This window comes from Symphalangus syndactylus, chromosome 2 (assembly GCF_028878055.3).
Source record: "Symphalangus syndactylus isolate Jambi chromosome 2, NHGRI_mSymSyn1-v2.1_pri, whole genome shotgun sequence".
NCBI lineage: Eukaryota > Metazoa > Chordata > Mammalia > Primates > Hylobatidae > Symphalangus > Symphalangus syndactylus.
In genome coordinates, this window is record NC_072424.2 from 130,204,672 (window position 1) to 130,224,769 (window position 20,098).

The 20,098-nt window shown below is 36.6% G+C and overlaps 1 protein-coding gene across 9 annotated transcripts in view; it reads right to left on the minus strand.

Moving 5' to 3' along the window:
* Nucleotides 1-20,098, minus strand: part of SYNE1 (spectrin repeat containing nuclear envelope protein 1) — a 528,347-nt gene that overhangs the window by 354,183 nt on the left and 154,066 nt on the right. For 8 of the 9 annotated variants that reach the window (XM_063632191.1, XM_063632173.1, XM_055267440.2 and 5 more), the window contains 5 exons: nucleotides 9,060-9,172; nucleotides 8,349-8,517; nucleotides 2,675-2,771; nucleotides 1,930-2,132; nucleotides 19-183 (listed from right to left, as the gene is read on the minus strand). In XM_063632191.1, the coding sequence (XP_063488261.1) occupies nucleotides 19-183; nucleotides 1,930-2,132; nucleotides 2,675-2,771; nucleotides 8,349-8,517; nucleotides 9,060-9,172 (747 nt within the window). Of the gene's footprint in view, nucleotides 1-18; nucleotides 184-1,929; nucleotides 2,133-2,674; nucleotides 2,772-8,348; nucleotides 8,518-8,578; nucleotides 8,693-9,059; nucleotides 9,173-20,098 lie in introns of those variants that run through there. The other variant, XM_063632213.1, reaches the window with a different exon arrangement.

A 20,098-nucleotide genomic window follows, 5' to 3' on the forward strand; every position in this document is an offset into this window, starting at 1 on the left:
TAGATTTGAAAGACATACTTGCTTGACTTCCATAAACAACTCCCTCCACCGCCCATTTAGCAACAGTAATTGCTGCTTCAGGTCACGGGAAACCATCTCATCACAGGTTTCAATTAGAAAATTGCCAGCATCGTTCATGGCAGTATGCTGCTGAATCCAATGAGGTAAATTTCGAAAAAAATCCTAAACAATAAATAATGCACAATATTGTAAACCATAAACCAACTATCAGTGACTGATATGAAAGTGACTAAATAGGAAAAATATTTTTGTTTTAACATTCATGTGAATTTTAAGATAAGTCATAAATTTCTTTAAAAATGCACATTTTTCACAAAAAGTTTCAAAATGAAAGCTAGAGATACTGAGTGTCTTTTTTATAAGAACAATTGTGCCATATCATTTGCTGAAGACAAAACAAAACATGATGACCACTTTCTGTTATTTCTGTTTTACAGATTAAAAAGCTGAATTTCTGTAAGTGTAAGAGACCTGTGCATAACCTTCAGGCTAGTAAATACCAGTGCCGGAGTCATATGAAAGGCATAATACATTAGGGAAATATATAGCTTCCTTTTTTATTTGTATAAATTGATGGAGTATGAGTGCAATTTTGTTACATGCATAGATCGTGTAGTGGTAAAGTTGGGGCTTTTATTCCTTTTTAAAGAAAGAATAGCTTTCTTTAATAATTTCTTTTTGACCTGTTACTTTTGATTTTTAAATTTCAGTGTAGTACATTAAGATAATTAGCAATCATGGAGATAAACCATCAAAGAAAAAAATTTTAAATTAAATATCTGAGTCAAGAGCACTTAGTACAATAACACACTTTCTTATTTATTTAAGGGTTCCCTCTTGGCAATGAAACAGTTTCCAACTCATTTTAAATAAAGCGTATGTGTGCACATGCACACACACAACACATATCACAGTGAAAAACAAGGATACCAAAGATAATTCAAAATCCATTTCGTAAGCCTTGTGTGGGAGGACTTCCTACATATATAAATAGATTAGAACACTTCTGTTTCTGGTGGTTATATTTCTTTGGATCAAATTAACACATATGACATCTACTAGGGCACTGCCAGTCTAATCAGAAAAGCCAAAATCTGTATGGGTACATAGTTATTGCCTCCCCCAGCTACACAAGAATAGTTGATCTACATGAAGTATAGAATGGTAAAACATTTAAAAGTGATACACCTACTTGTCCAAACAATAATAGATGAACCAATCTTGGATGGCATGTGGTAATTCTAATGCATGCATTTTTAGTTATCACTTAGATAAATTGATTTTCCATGTAAAAATGCCAGCTCCCGTTAGGAAGTATATAAGCAGAAAGCGGTCCATTTTCATGTGATATTTACATATAAGTGACATTAACATAAAACAGTAACTCTCACAGGCACACACACATACACACTTATAACTGGCCAAAAAAGAAATCACTCCTACCCAGAATGAGACCCTTGCTTGAGGGTTGATAAAATCCAAAACAAAGTATCTAACGAGATACAAATGTCCTGGTCCAGCTGTTCAACTGGTGTATGCTAGCACACAGATTCAGTAGTATGTGTTTCAGCACTATGTGAAAACAAACCAAAGTTGTTTTCATCCTCTCTTAAATCAGGAAATCCATGAAGGCTGGGGCCCTAGACACTCCCCTTCGTAGACAGACTTCAGGGTAATATAGTGCCCTCCCCTTTGCTGCCCATTGGATTTACTCAACCCTCCAGCAGCTTCTATTAAGTAGTGTATTTATTGGTCTATTGCTAACCTGAAAGTGCAACTTTTCAGGCAACGTCAAGATCCTTGAGTGACACTTGTAAATATATGAGACCCCCTAGTGAGCTACGCTGTAAAAGTCTCTCATTTTTACATACATCAAATGTCTTTTCTTTTCGCATGAACCGATCTTACCTTTTTGGCATTTTCTGATTGATTGAGCATTTTCTCAGCATCCTCTAGCCAGGCTTGCAGACTAGCCACCGTATTGCCATAGCGATCCCAGTTAGAGATCACTTCTTCCAGCATGCTCCTCACACTCCTGACTTCTACTGAGAGATTCCTCCACTGAGCAGTGGTTTCATTCATGAATTTCATCACATTCTCAGCTTCTTCCACTGAAACAGATAAAACCAATTACAACCCTTATCTTACATTTTAAATCCTCCATACCTTTTTTCACTATGGTCTTATACATTGGTGTGCAATAGTACCCATCACAAATGCCAGAGTTCATTTCCAACAAATATGACAGACATAATTACAAATGGAAAACAAATGTATTTTACAAATTGTGTCTTTACACTAATTAATTTCTCATTTACTTGATTGTTAATACTCAACTTATTCTATGCTTTTGCCTTTAATCCTTAGATGCAATTTAGAAAATAAATGCTTATTTTGTTCTCTCTTAGAAGAACACACACACACACACACACACACACACAGAGAGAGAGAGAGAGAGAGAGAGAGAGAATGATTATGCAGGTTAGGCATTGTACAAAGCCAAAGGAACTGAATCCAGTATGTGTTCTCCTGGCCAATGGCAAGGTCACTCAAAAATTTCACGGAGAGAAAGAATGATCTGATCAGATAGAAACCTGCAGGCTCTAAATTCTACTGCAGTCTACGTTGCAACAAATTCTGTAGTATGTTTTACCTGAACCATCTGCTTTGACATACATCTCAGCTGTCTGTTTCAAGATCTGGTATGTCACTTCATATTGTTCAAAGAACTTGCTGTTTTCTATAAAAGACTAGAAAAGGAGGAATGGTTAGAAGATAGCAAACAGGCTCATGTAGAATGCCAAAGTCAATTTTCTTCAGTATAGCTATAAGCATAGTTTACCTAAATTTGTTAATCTTGCTCTTCTTGAAAATATAAAATTAATTCCACTGCTACAAATTACCTAAGATCATTCTGAACACATAAATTGATTCCACGCTTTTGATTCTAACTCAGCACGGGACTGAGAAAATATTCCATTTCTTCACCAACCAAGGGTTTGCTTTTTGAAGAGACAGAAATTTCTCCAGAGAACTTGGGTCTAACATTTAGAAAGCACTAAATTTAGAAGAACATTTTAAAGTGTCCCACTGTGTTTCAGCTGTGGAAATTCTGTTGCTCTTTGAACATTAATCCTGGTGAATGACTGCTCTGAGGAACTCCAGATTATAAATAAATGACACAGTGCACAAATGCTTCCCTTAAAATAAAAAGTAAGTAGAAAAATTGGAAATAATTACATATTCTATTATGTAATAATAGAATTTCAATTATTATTATTTCACATTTCAATGACCTATTATAGAAAAATTGCAGTAAGACATGTTTATATATCTATTTGTAATTTATATATATATAATAGAATCACTACTGGCAAGTGAATACTATAAAATTGAGAATATACAAAAAAGTCCTTAGGTAAATTTTATTATTGTTCACTTTTAGGAATATAAAATAATGTGCGTTTCAAAGATTGTTATTACTTCTTGAAAGTAGAAAATTAATGCAATTACAGTTAAGAACATATCACCAAAGGCTCTTTAATTTCTTGCAAAAGTATAATGAGTTCCTATGATTTGAATCTATTAAAATACTTGATAAATGTCACTGTCATAAATACAAAATTAGCCTTCAAAAACCAGCTGAATTCTTGTAATAGCATGCTGATGAATGCTTAGTATAGAGATGTAAGACACTTGTGTGCAGAGGAAACATTATTCATACAGCAATTTCATAGAAATCTCTGGATTTTTATTGATAACTATCACGTTTTGAGATAACATTTTAAAAATTGTATCTATAACATATTTCATATCATTTTATGTTTATACAGCATTTACTTATAAATTAACTATTCTTCAGGGATAAAGTGAATAGAGAAAGCTGTGAGCTGGAATGAGAGGTTCCACGATGAATACTACATTCAATAACTTTAATTGGCTTTATTTTATTTGTTTGAGAATAAAGTCAGACAATCGTATTCTGATTAATTCACTATTTAGCCTTATATCTTCTTATTACAACCCAGTTGAGAAAAGAATAATTTACTAGAATTTAAATTTTGAATAATTTAACTAAACAAGCAATTCATTATTTGATCAAAAATGGAAAATTATACCTAATGTTCAAGATACCGTGTAAGAAATTGAAGAAATAATTATGTTTGGCAAAGTTTAGAAAAGAGTCTGCATTTAGTATTGGTACAAATTTCAAGAAGCTAATAGCAAAACAATTTTTCTAAGTGTCAAAGAAATGGGAAATAGTGCATGTGGTGCACAGGAAGACTTAAATATGCTTTTGCTAGAGAAGTTTTCAAAATAATTAAAAATGAACAAGTGAGAAAAGCTTATTTCCAATTTAATTTCTGGTCCACGAGGCAGGAAAGAGGGGAGAATGTTTTCAGAAAGAATGTTTTATAAATGCTGTAGACACTCATTAATGTATTTTTGAATTTGGCTATTAGGAAGACTGGATGATTAATTTTTAAAGAAAGATATCTATTGTTTATTTTAAATTTGTATTGGTGCATTTAATTTGGTCCTTTTTTCTGAATATAGAGTAAATGCGTTTAGAAATATGCATTATTTTATCTATCGAACCACTTTAGCAGAACTGCTAAATCTCCATTTTACTGTAAGCTATTTAGACACACCTGTCAGAAAAATACAAAAGTAAATACAAATGCATATTTAAAATAATAATAACAAGATTCATTTATTTCTTTCAAAATAAGGTTGAAACTTGGATCACAAGTTCAACAAATAAGCCATTTTAGTCAGGGGACTTTTAAAGTTGATGATGCTTCAAGAAAAGTAAGTGGCATACTTATTTTTGGTATTTAAATTTAGTGTTAGTGACTGCATTTCTACTTTCACAAGATGAGTGTAAATATAATAAATATGAAGCTCATCAATTTCACTTGAATGAAACTATGCCAGATTATTCGAGATATTTAAAATTAACATTGAGGAGAGGTTTATCAAGACTATTTACATTAAAATATAATTATAAATAATAAAATGAATATTCACATTATGTTGCATTCACACAGTCCACAATTTCAAGAGCTCTTTTTTTTTTTCTTTCATGTGAAAGATTGAAATATTAGCCGCTTTTTTCCATGGTGAAATGGAAGCACATGTTTTGGTCATTGTCAACAATTCTGACAGCAAGGACTAAACCAATTACCTTTTGGTTTGCATTACAGCATGTAATCACTAACCAATGGCATGTGGCCTAAATTACTGACAGAAAGGATTGGTGAAGTATTTTCCAAGAATTCTTTAGGCACTCAGTGGCTGCATATCTGAGCTAGGATGTACATTCTCTTTCTCTAACACTTAAAAGAAATTTTCTTTTTTGCAGGATGGATAAGTCTGAATTGAGAATTATGACTAAGGAAAATATAATTATGGAAACTTTATGGCCCAAATATTACTTTGGTTATTAGATGATGTAGAAGCATGTGGCTTATTATAATACTTTATTTATTTTTATTTTTTATTTTTATTTTTTTGAAATAGGGTCTCACTCTGTAGCTCAGGCTGAAGTGAAGTAGCAAGATCATAGCTCACTGCAGCCATGAACTCCAGAGCTCGAGCCATCCTCCTGCCTCAGCCTCTTGAGTGGATGAAACTACAGGCGCACACCATGACACCAGGCTAAATTTTTAAAATTTTTTGTAAAGACAGAGTCTCACTATGTTTCCCGGGCTGGTCTCAAACTCCTGGCCTCAAGTGACTCTTCAGCCTAAGCCTCCCAAAGTGCTAGGATTACAGGTGTGTGTGAGCTGCTGCCCCCAGCCCTTTTCTGGGGGAGTGTGGGGGGTGTAAACCAAGGAAAGAATTGCACTTACAAAACTGACTTTGGTGATTTGTGATTTTATTTGAAAGCCTTCAGCCTCTTTGAAATAGCCTGTTCTAAAATGAAGGATTTTCCATAACACTCTAAAAGGATAAGAGAGGCTCTATGAGGTGTTAACATAGAATAAAAACAGTATATGTCAGTCTTTGTTCCCTAGAAAAATTCCTACCATTTTATTATTATTATTATTATTATTATTATTATCATCATCATTATCATTATTAAACATTTGGGAAAGACTAAGCCTTCTAGAAATTAAGTTATTCACAGACACATGGGTGCTCAGTAGCTAAACCATGACCAAACACATTTCTAGTGGCTGGTATCTGCACTTCATCAGTTCCCCACCACTACAACCATGCTGCCTCATACATAAATAACAGCAACTATGAGGCTTTCACGGTACACTTACAGGTATGTAAGTGTAAAATATTGTCAGGTATGGACCAATATTAAATCGAACTGATATTTATGTGAATTACATTCTTTAGATCACTAAGACATAGGATATCATATCAATGATTTGGTCTTTTAAGTTAAAAAATTTTTTTTACAATTTTTTTTAGATTGTGATATTCAGCACTTAAGCTCAAGGGCTTTTGATTTGGAAAGATATGGATTCAATTTCTGATTCCACAATTTACCACCTGGAGCATGTGCCACCAGGAGCAAGTGACTTGAGCCTATGGAGCCTCAGTGCTTCTGCACTGGCTCCTTGGTATCTAAAACAATGTGAAACCCCCAGCCTGCAGGGCCATCACTGAGATGAAAAATGATGCATGTAAAACACTTGGCATGTGGGAAATGCTCCATACTCCACGGTTATCAAAACTATTAAACAAAATTACCTTAAAACCCTTCATGGAAAAGAAACACGAGTGATAAGTAGGTATTCTTCAGTAGCAGATGAGAGTACTAGGAAATGTTCATTAAAGCATGCTACGTATGTGGGATAATCAGCAATTGTATGAATAGTTGTGAAAGTTACAAGGCAGTTTGGAATTAGCGGTTGAGTGAACTTGATGAAGTAGGCAGGAAGTACTAACGTTTTTATCATTAATAATTCTTTATTCACATATCATTTGAGAAAAAGAGAATTATTAACATCATTGTGTTGGAACATTAACCTGGTGGAATAGTCTTATTAGCTGTTTAAATCTGATTTGCTGTTCTGAAATATCCAGAACAAAGACTGTGTCTGGTATAAATAACTACTGGGCTGAGAGGGTATCATTTGGCATGACTAAATCTGAAAATATACATGCATATTTGTATTTCATATTTGAAGAACTAATGTAATTGCTTGAAGCTTAAAATCAAGTTTTTCATAACTTTCCAAAATAACTAAAAATGAATAAAGGAACATAACGGATTTTGCATTTTGGAACAAATGTTTCCTAGACAATTTTGGTAAATCTAGGGAAAGATTTTACTGTAAAGCAGTTAAATCTTTTTTTTCTCAACTGCATGTTGTTCACTCATCACAGAAAATGAAATTAAAATGTAGCAAAATAGATTATGGTTCTAAGATGCTTCAGTGAAAATATGGTTTCAATAAGTATTTCAAGCAGAACATGTTATAGAGTCCCTGTGACTAATCAAGTTATAAATGGGTTTATATTTTAAAAGTTCATTGATTTATCATAGTATTTGTGTTTAAACATAAATGAAATAGTACAAGACTAAGATACTCTATTAACATTAATTTTATGAGCAAATTTGCCTGGAAAATTAATTTGTAGAAGGGGCATGTTTAATTAACTAAGAAATAATCTGTCTTTAGTAACTATAATACACTAATTACAAGTGAAAACTGCTAGTTACAGAGCAAACAAATTCTTTCATCAATGCAGGTCTATGATTCTAGTAAACATAGAATTATCTATATTGATAGCCCAAAATACGAGATAATCTTTAAAAATTAAGTTGGTACAGAGATTCATAGACAAAATGTTACTCTTCCAGGGTGCACACAAGGGGCAATGAAGCCCAGGGAATTACGATAAAAAAAGACCCAGTGGACACAATCTAAAAAAATAGGTAGTTCCCATTTGGACACTTGAGAATGGTTCTAAACTAGTCACAGTTGAATTTTAAAAGACATGAAGGTAATCTTTAAGTATTTTAATGTAGTTGAAATGGTGACCTCCAATAAAAAATGTGAGTATGCAATACAAAAAGTTTTTTAAAAAATTAATAAAGCCAGTCAGGATGGTCCCATATGATTAATGCAGCAAAGCATTAAACTAAACCGAACTAGGGGATTTTAAATAATCAAATTCCAAAGAAATAGGTTTAGATTTCAGATAATTCTGAAAAGCTCATAAACTTATATCTAACCCATTTAACACACGCTATCTTTATGCTTAAATTCAAGAATTAAAATAACAACATCAAAGAAACTGCACTGTGTTGCTAAATCCATGGCTCATCGGAATTCTCTGTGAAAGCACCGGGGACTCACCACGTAGTTTTGTAGAAGCTGCTCCACTGACTCTCTCCTCCCGTACTTAATGATCCAAGACTTCAGCTTTGACTCTGCAAGAACCAGCAGTGAGAGCAGACGGTACTTTAATTCTAAAAATTCCATTTTCATTAGGTGTAGCTCTGATGTGGAGGAAACAAAATGAAACCTAGAAATAAAACAGGGAGAATTTATAGTATGTAACTAATAGTAACAGAACTGATGCTTACTTAACCTGTTACATGTCAGCCTTAAATAGAATGCAGCCACAAGCTCTTCTAACTCTGGCTGATCATTTTCTGGAGATCTGATTCCTTTTCTAGCTCTGGATTTAAAAGTGAAACATGAATGATTGAAGTCTTCGATTTAGTTCTTTCCCCTGCCAACACATCTCTCGTCTGTTTCTTTTATAAGCTGTTTTTGCAATATTACATAATGTTCCTTACAGTACTGAACAAAAATACAGCCTCTGAAGAAACCATTTCTGTGATTTCCAGGCTGTAGATAAATTCAGGTTCACTCTTTTCAGTTAATAATACATTAGAATGGTGGCATTCTTAGCATGTCTTATGGGAGCCCACTTTCTATTTACCAAAGGTAGGCGCCTCTGTTAAAAAAAAAAAAAAAATCATGAAAAAATAAAAGAAATATAAAAAGCATCCACCTAGCGTTTTAAAAAGACACTTCATTTAAATGCAGATATCCTCTCACCTCTCAGCCATGTCCTCTAATTGATCAGGTGGCACTGGAATCCCGTTAACAGACCTGGTCCGGTAGATTTCATGGAATGCTCTTTTGTGGGCATCTGTGTTTTGAAGCAGATCCTAAGATACAGTTTAAAAAAAAATAAAAAATGAAAAACATGTTTCACAGAGGGCTAAGAAGCATAATTTCCAGCCTGCACCGATGAGTCAATGTATTCAACAATCTGATCCCGCTGCCACATTCAGAGGCAGCTTGGTGCCTGTCAAAGGCTCTTACCTTGAACAGGAGCTGGGTGCTTGTACTTAAAACACTATGCTGGAACTGCATCTAATAATTATGCATCTTTTAAACACACATGACACTTGCACAGCAATGCATTCAGACGTTTTAAAGGCACATGATCCAAAGGAAAATGTAATTACTGCTATGAAATGATTTTAGTATTTTTTGCCTTTCTGATTTTGGATATGTTGGTTTTTAAAAGCTTAAAACTAAGCATGACAAATTGAAACCTTTAATGACAAAAGAGATTAGGCTTTCTACTGCTATTTTATTTTGAATGCATGCAGACTATTATAAAATGATATTTGCTTGCCATATAAAGTAAGTCAATCATATTACAATATATTTTGAAATACCCTTTTGATTAGAAAATTTCAAACAAGTTCAGGGAATACCCCATAGGTAACACAGTGAGAAGATTAAATGTGATGTTAATAAATATTAATTATAGACAGTATAGAACTCCACAGGTTTCATTCATTTATTTAGGTTAATTTGAATCTTCTTTGATTTGTTTGCTGTGTTTTTCATCATTTACAAACTAATTTCTAAAAATATGTACATGTATTTTACACTCCCTCACCAATTTCTCACATACAAGCAAGGAAGAAGTTAGGTGAAAGGAGATTCATGCCTTAATTTCTAGAGCTTAGTTTGTGTCTTGATTGCAGAATAAATACAGTACTTAAAAATATGTCACTCATTGAAAAAGACATACTAGACCACCGAAATAATAATTAAAATTAATATTTTTATCTCATACTAAAATTTAGTGAATTAGAGAAATTAGTAGCAAAACCAGCCTAAAATCAAGAGACACACTTGATGGTGGGTCAAGTGAAGACTTTTCTATGATAAATTAAAATGTTAAGGTTTGTATATGCTTGTCCACATATGACATTTTAACATAGTAGAAAAACCTTAGGGCCGGCCAGGCGCGGTGGCTCACGCTTGTAATCCCAGCACTTTGGGAGGCCGAGGCAGGTGGATCACGAGGTCAGTAGATCGAGACCACGGTGAAACCCCGTCTCTACTAAAAATACAAAAACTTAGCCGGGCATGGTGGCGGGCGCCTATAGTCCCGGCTACTCGGAGAGGCTGAGGCAGGAGAATGGCGTGAACCCGGGAGGTGGAGCTTGCAGTGAGACGAGATCGCGCCACTGCACTCCAACCTGGGTGATGGAGCAAGACTCCGTCTCAAAAAAAAAAAAAAAAGAAAAAGAAAAAGAAAAACCTTAGGGCCAAACTATTTCTATCCTGATATATTTTGCTATGATCACATTTTGACCTGCTTTGACTCTGAAGGTTAAGTGCAGAGATACTCACAAGTCATGTGTGCCTTAAGGGAGGGTACTATGTGAAGCCAAGAACTCATCACAGGAGGGCAGAGAACAAACAGGTATTCTTAGAGCAGCTATTGATGATGAGTATTCTAGCCATTCTCTACCTCCTTTATCACACACAGACACATTGCTGTAGCTTATGGTTGGGCTGAAACTTTCCCAAGTGACTGCAGAGCACACTTGGAGTTATCACCCTAGCTAGCTCTGATTTGTGACAGTTGTTAAATATCCACTATATTGAAAAAGTCTTTACAAGCTACCCAAACAAAAACATTTTCACACATATGATAAAAGAACTCCTTAGGCCGGGCATGGTGGCTCACGTCTGTAATCCCAGCACTTTGGGTGGCCGACACTGGTGGATCACAAGGTCAGGAGTTCGAGATCAGCCTGGCCAACATGGTGAAACCCTGTCTCTACTAAAGACACAAAAAATTAGCCAGGCATGGTGGTGTGCACCTGTAGTCCCTGCTACTTGGAAGGCTGGGGCAGGAGAATCGCTTGAACCCAGGAGGTGGAGGTTGCAGTGAGGCAAGATCACACCATTGCCCTCCAGCCTGGGCAAGAGGGTAAGACTCTGTCTCAAAACAAACAAACAAAAAAAAAGAACTTCATCAGTTGGCATGATGTCACTGACTCCTTTGAAAGGCCTTCTCACTATAAAGCAGCTAGATGCTGGGCAAAATATAGGATTTTAATTCACCTTGCTGGGTTCATAGGAAGTAAATGAAATATTTTAGGTCCCCCATTCTTAGTAAAACATGACCCAAAAACTAGATCACAGACCTGTAGGCAAAAAACAAATAGAAAAATCCAGATTGTCCTGGGCAAATATCTACATCACTCCTGAGAGAGATTGAGTCTTAGAATGTGAACAGGATGAAGACACTGAAATGAGATCTCCTCCATTTAGTCAGAACCCTCAATGAGGGCTAACGTGGCCAGGTTATTAGCAAATGCAAATACAATAGAAGGAAAGCAGAGATCATGAACCATAGGAAACAAGCCACCATGAGTGAGAACCAGCAGAAACAACAAACTTATCATGCTAGAAAAATGTCAATAATTTAATACTTGACCACAATGTGTAAGATAAAAAGGAGAGTGGTTTGGTTAAAGTATTCATAATTCCTTATATTGATTAAGAGGAGGTTAAGATATTGGTTAACTTTCAATTTTCTTAAGTATCTATGGTCAAATTTCGAGGCCAATCATGCTGTCCAACTAGAGTTTATAACTTTCATGCTAGTAGAAACAAAACCATGGAATAAGAAAAATGAGCAAGGAGACAAAAAGCAAAACCTCCTTAATTCAACTTATAAATAGCAAGAAAGTACAAAAGAAGAAAAAGTAGAACAGTTAGAAAGCAAAGACTCAGATGCTAGAAACAAATTCAAGTATATCGATAATAATAAATAAATGTGAATAAAGTAAAATTTACTAGTTAAAAGACAGAGATTATCAGATTGGACAAACAAACAAAACAGAACTATCTTCTTTTTACAAAAGATACACCTAATCATTAAGAACATAGATAGGTTAAAATTAATAAAATGGAACACATGTCAGGCAAATACTAAGAGAAATCTGATATAAATGTATTAATATCAGACAAAATGGATTTCAGAACAGAAGCATTATAAGTACAGACACTCCTTGACTCATGATGGGGTTATGTCCCAATAAAATTCCTTGTAAGTTGAAAATATTGGAAGTCAAAAATGTATTTAATACACCTAAACCAACCAAACATTATAGCTTAGCTTCACCTATATTAAATGTGCTCAGAACACTCACATTAGCCTACAGTTTGGCAAAATTATCTAACATAAGGCCAAATTTTATAATAAAATGTTGAATATCTCATATAAGAATATCATATCACATGTCGTTGCTGAATGTATATTGCTTTTGCACCATTGTAAAGTCAAAAATTGTAAGTTGAATCACTATAAGCTAGAAACCATCTATAATTAATTGCATAAAGATTAAACTTTCAACTTACTAGAAGATACATTATTCCTGAACTTGAGCATGCCCATTAAACTTCAAAATATATAAAGGAAAAACTGATAGAACTGTAAGGAGATCCTGAACTATCAACATCGCTGTGGGGTTTATCAACATGCCTCTCTAAATGAGATAGAGCAAAGGAAGCAAGTGTCATAGCAGCTTGTGGGGTGAAGAAGGGAAAGGGCTGCAGGAATGGTCTTTATAAGAACTTGTGGTGTTTTGATAATGGAAGCCAGCTAGGAATTTTGAGCAGATTGGTGAAATTATCTCAGCTGCATTTTGAGGATCACTGTGGCAATTCTGAAAATACCCTATCCTCCATACGTTTGCTTCCCATGGCTTCTAAGACAACACTGTAGCTGGATTTCCTCCAACTTCACTGGTTGCTCCTTTTCAGACTTTTATTGGTTCTTCTACTCTTCAATCTCTTAATACTGGATTCCCTCCAGGATCAGTCCTTGGTCCCTTTGTCTTCTCTGTATATACTTCTTTATTTAATTTCTCCAGTCTCAGAGCTTTAAACATCCCTCTAGATGCCAATGACTCCGAATTTTTATCTCCAGGCTGTACCTCTTCCCTGAGCTCTCTTACCTATTGCTTACTCCACATATCCTCTTGGATGAGAAAAAGACTCAACATGCCCCAAGCTGAATTCCTGATCTTTCCTCCCAAAGCTGCTTCATTGTCTCCTATTCTTAATTGATAGAAACTCTGTTTTTTCAGTTGCACAGCCCCCAAATCATAGTGTCATTTATGACTCTTCTTCTTTCACAGTATGTATCTAATGCTGAAAATTGTTCTGCCCTCAAAACGTATTCAGAATCTGTCCATTTCTCACCATCTCTACAGCTACTTCCCTCATTCAAAGCACTCTAACTGGATGATGGAAATGGTACCCTGGCTTCCGGCCTCCATTCCTAACCCAGTCTATTCTCACATAGCAGCCATATCATGAAAATACTGTCACTCCTTTGGGAAAAAAAATGGGGCTGGGTGCTGTGGCTCATGCATGTAATTCCAGCACTTTAGGAGGGTGGGCAGATCGCTTGAGCCCAGGAGTTTGAGACCAGCCTGGGCAACACGGTGAAACCCTATCTCTCCAAAAAATACAAAAATTGGTCAGGTGTGGTGACCCATGCCTGTAGTCCTACCTACTCGGGAGGGCTAAGGTGGAAGGATCACTGGATCCTGGGAGGCAGAGGCTGCAGTGAGCCATGACCACACCACTACACTCCCGCCTGGGCAACAGAGCCAGACCCTATCTAAAAAAAAAAAAAGAAAGAAAGAAGAAAGAAAATGGATGAAAAAAGAAGGTTAGAACATTGTAGAGCAAATCAACAATGCCAAAGTGTGATTAAGGAAAGTGAGGCGGTTCAAAGAAACAATATTGGGGAAATATATATAGGCACAGAAAATACCACAAAATATATAAAACAATATTTTGAACAATTTTATGCCAATAATTCTGAAGACTTAGTCAAATGCACACATTTTTAGAAAGTATGCATTATCAATATTGACCCAATTGCAAATTTGAGAGCCTGAATATGGGGAGACAACAGTGAAAAAAATCAATAATTCCCACTTTTATGGAGTTGACATTATAGTGCAGAAAATCAAGCAAAAGACAAGATAAATGATTAAAACAGGTAACAGTTGAGATGATGATAAATGCTAAAGAGAAACATCAAATGGAAAAGGTGAAGGGGAGTTTGGGGGAAGTTATAATTTCAAAAGAGGTGGCCAGAAAAGGGCAGACGAAGAGGGGACCTTTTAGTAAAGGCCTTAAAGAGATGAAGAAGAACATAATGGGAATATCAGTAAGAGGATGTTTCAGACTGAGGGATGAGAACATTCCAGAAGGATGGCAAGGGTAAAGACCTCAAGGTAGGGAATATGCTTGCCTGTTTGATGTCATCTTTTCAATGAGGCTTCACTGACAACCCTACTTAAAATTGCAACAACACCTAATATCCCATGTCCTTTTACTTTCCAACCTAAATTGACTTATTTTTTATATTTATTACTTTTATCTGCCTCCTCTCACTAGAAGGTAAATTATCTAAGGGGAGGGATTTTTGTCTGTTTTGCTTACAGATGTATCACAAATGCCTAAGACACTGCTTTGCAACTGAGAAAGCTCAACAAATACTTGTTGAAAGAATAGGGAAGACCAGAAAGGTACAGCCAGGGGAGTAGGAAGGAAACTACAAGTGGCACAATTATAGCTTACCCACTGCAGCCTTTAACTCCTGGTCTCAAGCGATCCTCCTGCCTCAGCCTCCCGAGTAGCTGGGACTACAGGCATGCACCACTATGCCTAATTTTTTATTTTTATTTTTTGTAGAGACAGAGTCTCGCTTTGTTGGCCAGGTTGGTCTCCAACTTCTGGACTCATGTGCTCTTCCTGCCTTGGCTTCTCAACATGCTGGGGTTATAAGTATCAGCCACCATGCCCTAAAGAAAGTCTTTCAAGGGTAAAGGGACAACTATGTGAAATGTTTGTAACAGGTGATGTAAGAAGACTGAGAACTGGCCGTTGGGTGAGGAATGAGGCAAAGCCTGGTAAACTTCGCATGGTAGATGGCAAGATAAAAGCTCGATTGGAATGGATTTTAGAAAGAATGAGAGAAGAGAATTTAGAAAGAAGAAAGAGCCAATTCTCTCAAAGAGCTTTGCTGTAAAAGGAAGGAAGAAGATTGGACAGTAGCTGGGAGAGGAAGTGGGGCTAAGAAAAAGCCTTTTTAAGATGAGTTAATGGCAGTATATTTGTATGTGGATGAGTAAACACCAACAAAGAAAGAAAGAGAAAAAAATAGAGAAGGGAGGAAGGACAGGAATTACCTTTTGGAGAGAGGGTGGGATCTAATGTACACATGGAGAGGTTGGCCTCAGCCCAGAGCACAGATGGTTCACCCATAGTAACAGAAGTGAAGAGCGCGTATTCGGGCACAGATGCAAGTAGGTGGGTTGATGTGGCCGTGGGAGCTGGTGGAAATTCTTTTCTGATTGCTTCTATTTTCTCAAAGAAAAAGGAAGTAATGTCATCAGCTAAGAGTGAGGATGGGGAGGAGGTGTGGAAGGTTTGAAGAGACAAGATATGAAATAGTTGTCCCAGAAATGAAGAAGGAATGGAGTCGGGAAATGCCTTCTGATTGCCAGGCACCATTAAGGGCCCACTTGGGTTACTCATCGTGCCTGGGGGTGTGTTTTTCTCCAGCCACAGTCAGCTACATGTGTGTGGGCACGAACTAGGCAAAGAGCTCACTTTCACCGGCATTGTGTTTTTACCAGGACAGTAAAACAAAGTGAAATATGGACAAGGCAAGTGAGGATGTGGATGAGTGGGGCTTTTACATTGCATTTAAGCAGAGCACAAAGGGAGGTGGTAAAGAGAACAGGATACAGTGAAAAGGTGGTAGGGTAACAGATTATAGGGCACAGAGGAGATGAAGCCTTGTCTGACTGGAGAGGAAGGTACTTGACAAAGAGCTTGTGGAGGGGTCTCATTTACTGGTGATGAGCATTCTAGGCTATGACTGTGGAGTGAGTGGCTAGGGTTGGGTGTAGGACAGGATCCTCGGGGAAGAGGAGGTCAAGAACCTGAGAGGTTAAAATATTGGGAGGATCATCTCTAGGTTACTGAAGTTATTAAGAATTACGACATGCATTGTTATCCAGGAAATAAAATCCTCAAGAAAGAAGGGAAAGTGACCTAGGTAGGTTTGGTAACTGCAGTAAGGATGTGTAGCAGGTGGCAGAGTCTGATGGCTACTTTCATGATTCCTTATGACTGAAAGCCTTACTTTGCCAAAGCAATACTAAGAATAATAAATTAGTCAGTATAATCACTCTACAAGTACGATAAGCAATAGCTTTGTGGTCATGTTTTAAGCCTAGTGCTGAAGACAACCTGGCTCATCAGCTATGTGACCTTGGGCAAGTCACTTAACCCCTCTCTGCCTACACTTTCCTCATCAGCAAAGGAGGATAATAATACCTATCTCACATCCATCATGTTAAGTGTTTGGTAAAAATCAAATACTTAGGACGGAAGCATGGTTAAGTCCTCCATAATAGTTGGCTGTGGTTATTGTTATTTTTCTAGATAACTGAACATTAGGGTAACTGCAAAATAGAAAAGATAATACAGTACACTATGTTTTGCAGAATAAATATGTTCTTACATATATATGTTAATTTTTCACAAATAGTAAAACAAAACCATTGGCAGAACCATTCACAAAGTGAACTCCTGGAAACACGCATTTAAAAAATGATTTGAATCCAACTTGCAAACATTGCCTATGCATTAAATGTTGAAATTGTGTTTTTTTTTAAAAGGTGTGAATAATGAAAAAAAGCAAGCATTGTAACTTTGATAGACTGTTCAAGTTTTCTTGACAAAAATCAGAATTGCTTTTTAGACCAAGATGGGAAGACAATATTCCCAAACATTCTTGATCATACATCAGTGAGTCCTCAATTGTGATTTTCCCAATTTATGGCATCTCCAAGTGAGCCCAACATACCAGCATAGAGGTGTTACGTCAAATCAAGAGACTGAGTTAGTGCCATTGAGGAAACTTATAATTTTTAGTTGTTTTAATAAGTCAAACTTGGCCAGGCGTGGTGGCTCATGCCTGTAATCCCAGCACTTTGGGAGGCTGAGGCAGGCGGATCACTTGAGGTCAGGAGTTCAAGGCCAGCCTGGCCAACACAGTGAAACCACATCTTTACTAAAAATACAAATATTAGCCAGGCATGGTGGCAGATGCCTGAAATCCCAGCTACATGGGAGGCTGAGGCAGGAGAATCGCTTGAACCTGGGAAGTAGAGGTTGCAATGAGCTGAGATCGTGCCCTTGCACTCCAGCCTGAGAGTGACAAAATGAGCCTCCATTTCAATAATAATAATAATTCAAACTTTTCACCCTCAAATCTTAGCTTATTATAGGCTCCTAATATATATTTTTCAATAAATGAGAATTGATTTTAAAATTGACAATTTAATTGTTTTATGAGATACTTTAAGTACCCATGCCCAGGCCTAGTAAAAGTTCCTACCTCACTAAAAAGATCATTCTAATATTCACCTTGAACCTGGCCTGAGCCCCTATCTCTGCTTTTTACCTTTATCTCTTTATTACATTCCTTGGTTTTCTCTTTAGTCTAGTCCTTTCTGGGTTTTTGTTTGTTTGTTTGCCTCAGATAACCATTTTCTCCAGCTCCTGCCCCTCTCTCTCTCCCTGATCCACTTCATTTCTGGTTTTTGTGCTTTGTTCACTAGACTTTGGCAGAGAAATTGTTCTAGCTGCATTCTTGGGGGTTGGCACAGGGTCTCTCTCTCTCTCTGTCTCTCAAAGGAGCTAGAAGGGCTCATGAAGGGCCTGAAATCATATAGCCATTGAAACACACAGACAGCATGTGCATTGGCCAACTTAGGACTCACTCCCCCGTAGGAGATATTACTGTCTATAGTGTGCCTTGAATTAATATTTCTACAAACTGTTATAATTAACTAGTAAATAGCAGTTACATTGTCAGGCATTTTCTCTGTGGTGGGACATTTAAGGCAAAGTTAAAGGTATTATATAAAGAACAATTGTGTAGATGCTTCTCAGACCTCTAGATTGGAGGCACCACAAACGCCTGGACCTCGTCTGTGCCCTCACCTGTTGCCCTGGAGCTGAAAACCTGCACATAGTAGGAATATTTGCTACCATGCCTGTTTGCTGAATTAAGGTATTTAATTCTCAATAAATATACATTCTACATTTCATTTAAAATTCTAAATTGACTTCTTTAGTATCAAATATTTACATCAATTAAAATAGTTTCATATGTAGCTAACAGGTACACTAGAATCCTAATCCCCACCATTACGTAATATACTCATGTAACAAACATGCACATGTACCCCCTGAATTTAAAATTTAAAAATAAATAAATAAACAAATGCCAGTTAAGGTAAAAAAAAATAGTTGAAATTAAGTTTTACATGAAAAAAATTATTGTGTGTTATATATGCTTAATTGCTAATTTGTTAAAGATGTTATTGTTTGTGTAATACTGTTTTCACACTTTCCTCTATTTTTAATATACTGGGGTGGTCTCAAAATTGACATGGCCCAGGAAACTGATTCAATCTCAGGAAAATTCTTCCAACTTGATCTCGTATGAGGCCTGAACTCTGGGTCCCTTACAGCACAGCTGCCCCCACTTTAGGGCACTAAGGCACAGATAAGCAGGCCCAGCTTTTATGTGTGAGTATCTGCACAGATGAAGAAGACCCCAAAGTCACGCTTGCATCTGAGAAGCCAGATGACAGAGAGTTCGGTGTGTGTGTTTGTCTGCGTTGGTGGTTGGGGGAGGAGAGGAGCTAAGAGATAATCAGCAACTTTAAAAGTGTCTGAAGGCACTGAGTATCAGAAAAGGCCAACAGGAAATGGAGGCAGGACCCTGAGTGATGGCCTCTGTGGACCATCAAATCTTGCTGTGGCCGTCTGGTTTGATGAGTTTTTCTGAGGTTGAGTCTGTTGAGTTGAAATGGCCAAGATCGGCAATGGCATCACATCTCTGTGTCTCTGTATATCTAGCTCCAAAAGTAAAGCCCCAGAGAGGCATAAAATAAAATCTGTTGTAAATCTGCTTTATGATCTTGTCTAGAATACAGGACAGTGTATTTCCTTGAGGTAATTTTCTTTAAATATCAATAATTTGGCAGAAAATATACATGGGCTATATATTGCCCATGTGTAGTCAGGGGCAGAAATCTCTATTTTTCACATATGCAGGAATACCCCACCAAATTACAGCAAATTAAGTATACAAATTCAATTGCATAAAATGCAAGATTGCATTAATGTGATGTTAATGAAAAACAGCATTTTTAGTTAGGCCTGTAACATCACAAAACAAAAAGAGGAAGTATATTGGAAATTATACCGTACACAACTGATCATATATTAAGTTTAAAACATCCCAAATGACTAAGAGACCATCAAAGCCTAACCCCACCACTTCCTACAGCCTCCATTCCTTCTACCCCCACCCCACAACACCAGGACATAAGAACTTTTGCCTGCCTTCCTTTGAGAATGGAGGCAGAAATGAGGTCTGGAGCCAATGGCCAGCCACATTATTATGTAAATGCATACCATCTATGCTTATCTTTTGAAAAATAACATATAACAACAGAAATAATAAAGATAGCTGCAGATGAAAAAAATACCACACAGGTATGGAAAATATCTCAGGAAATCAACCTACTGGAACTGTCATTAACCAGTGTAAGAAAGAAACAATCAAATTAGAGAACTCTAAGAAGGTGTGACATCTCTCGTCATGCAGAACCAATATTTGGGGCGTCCCCGCCAGGGCAGGTTGTAACTAGGCTTCCTCTCCA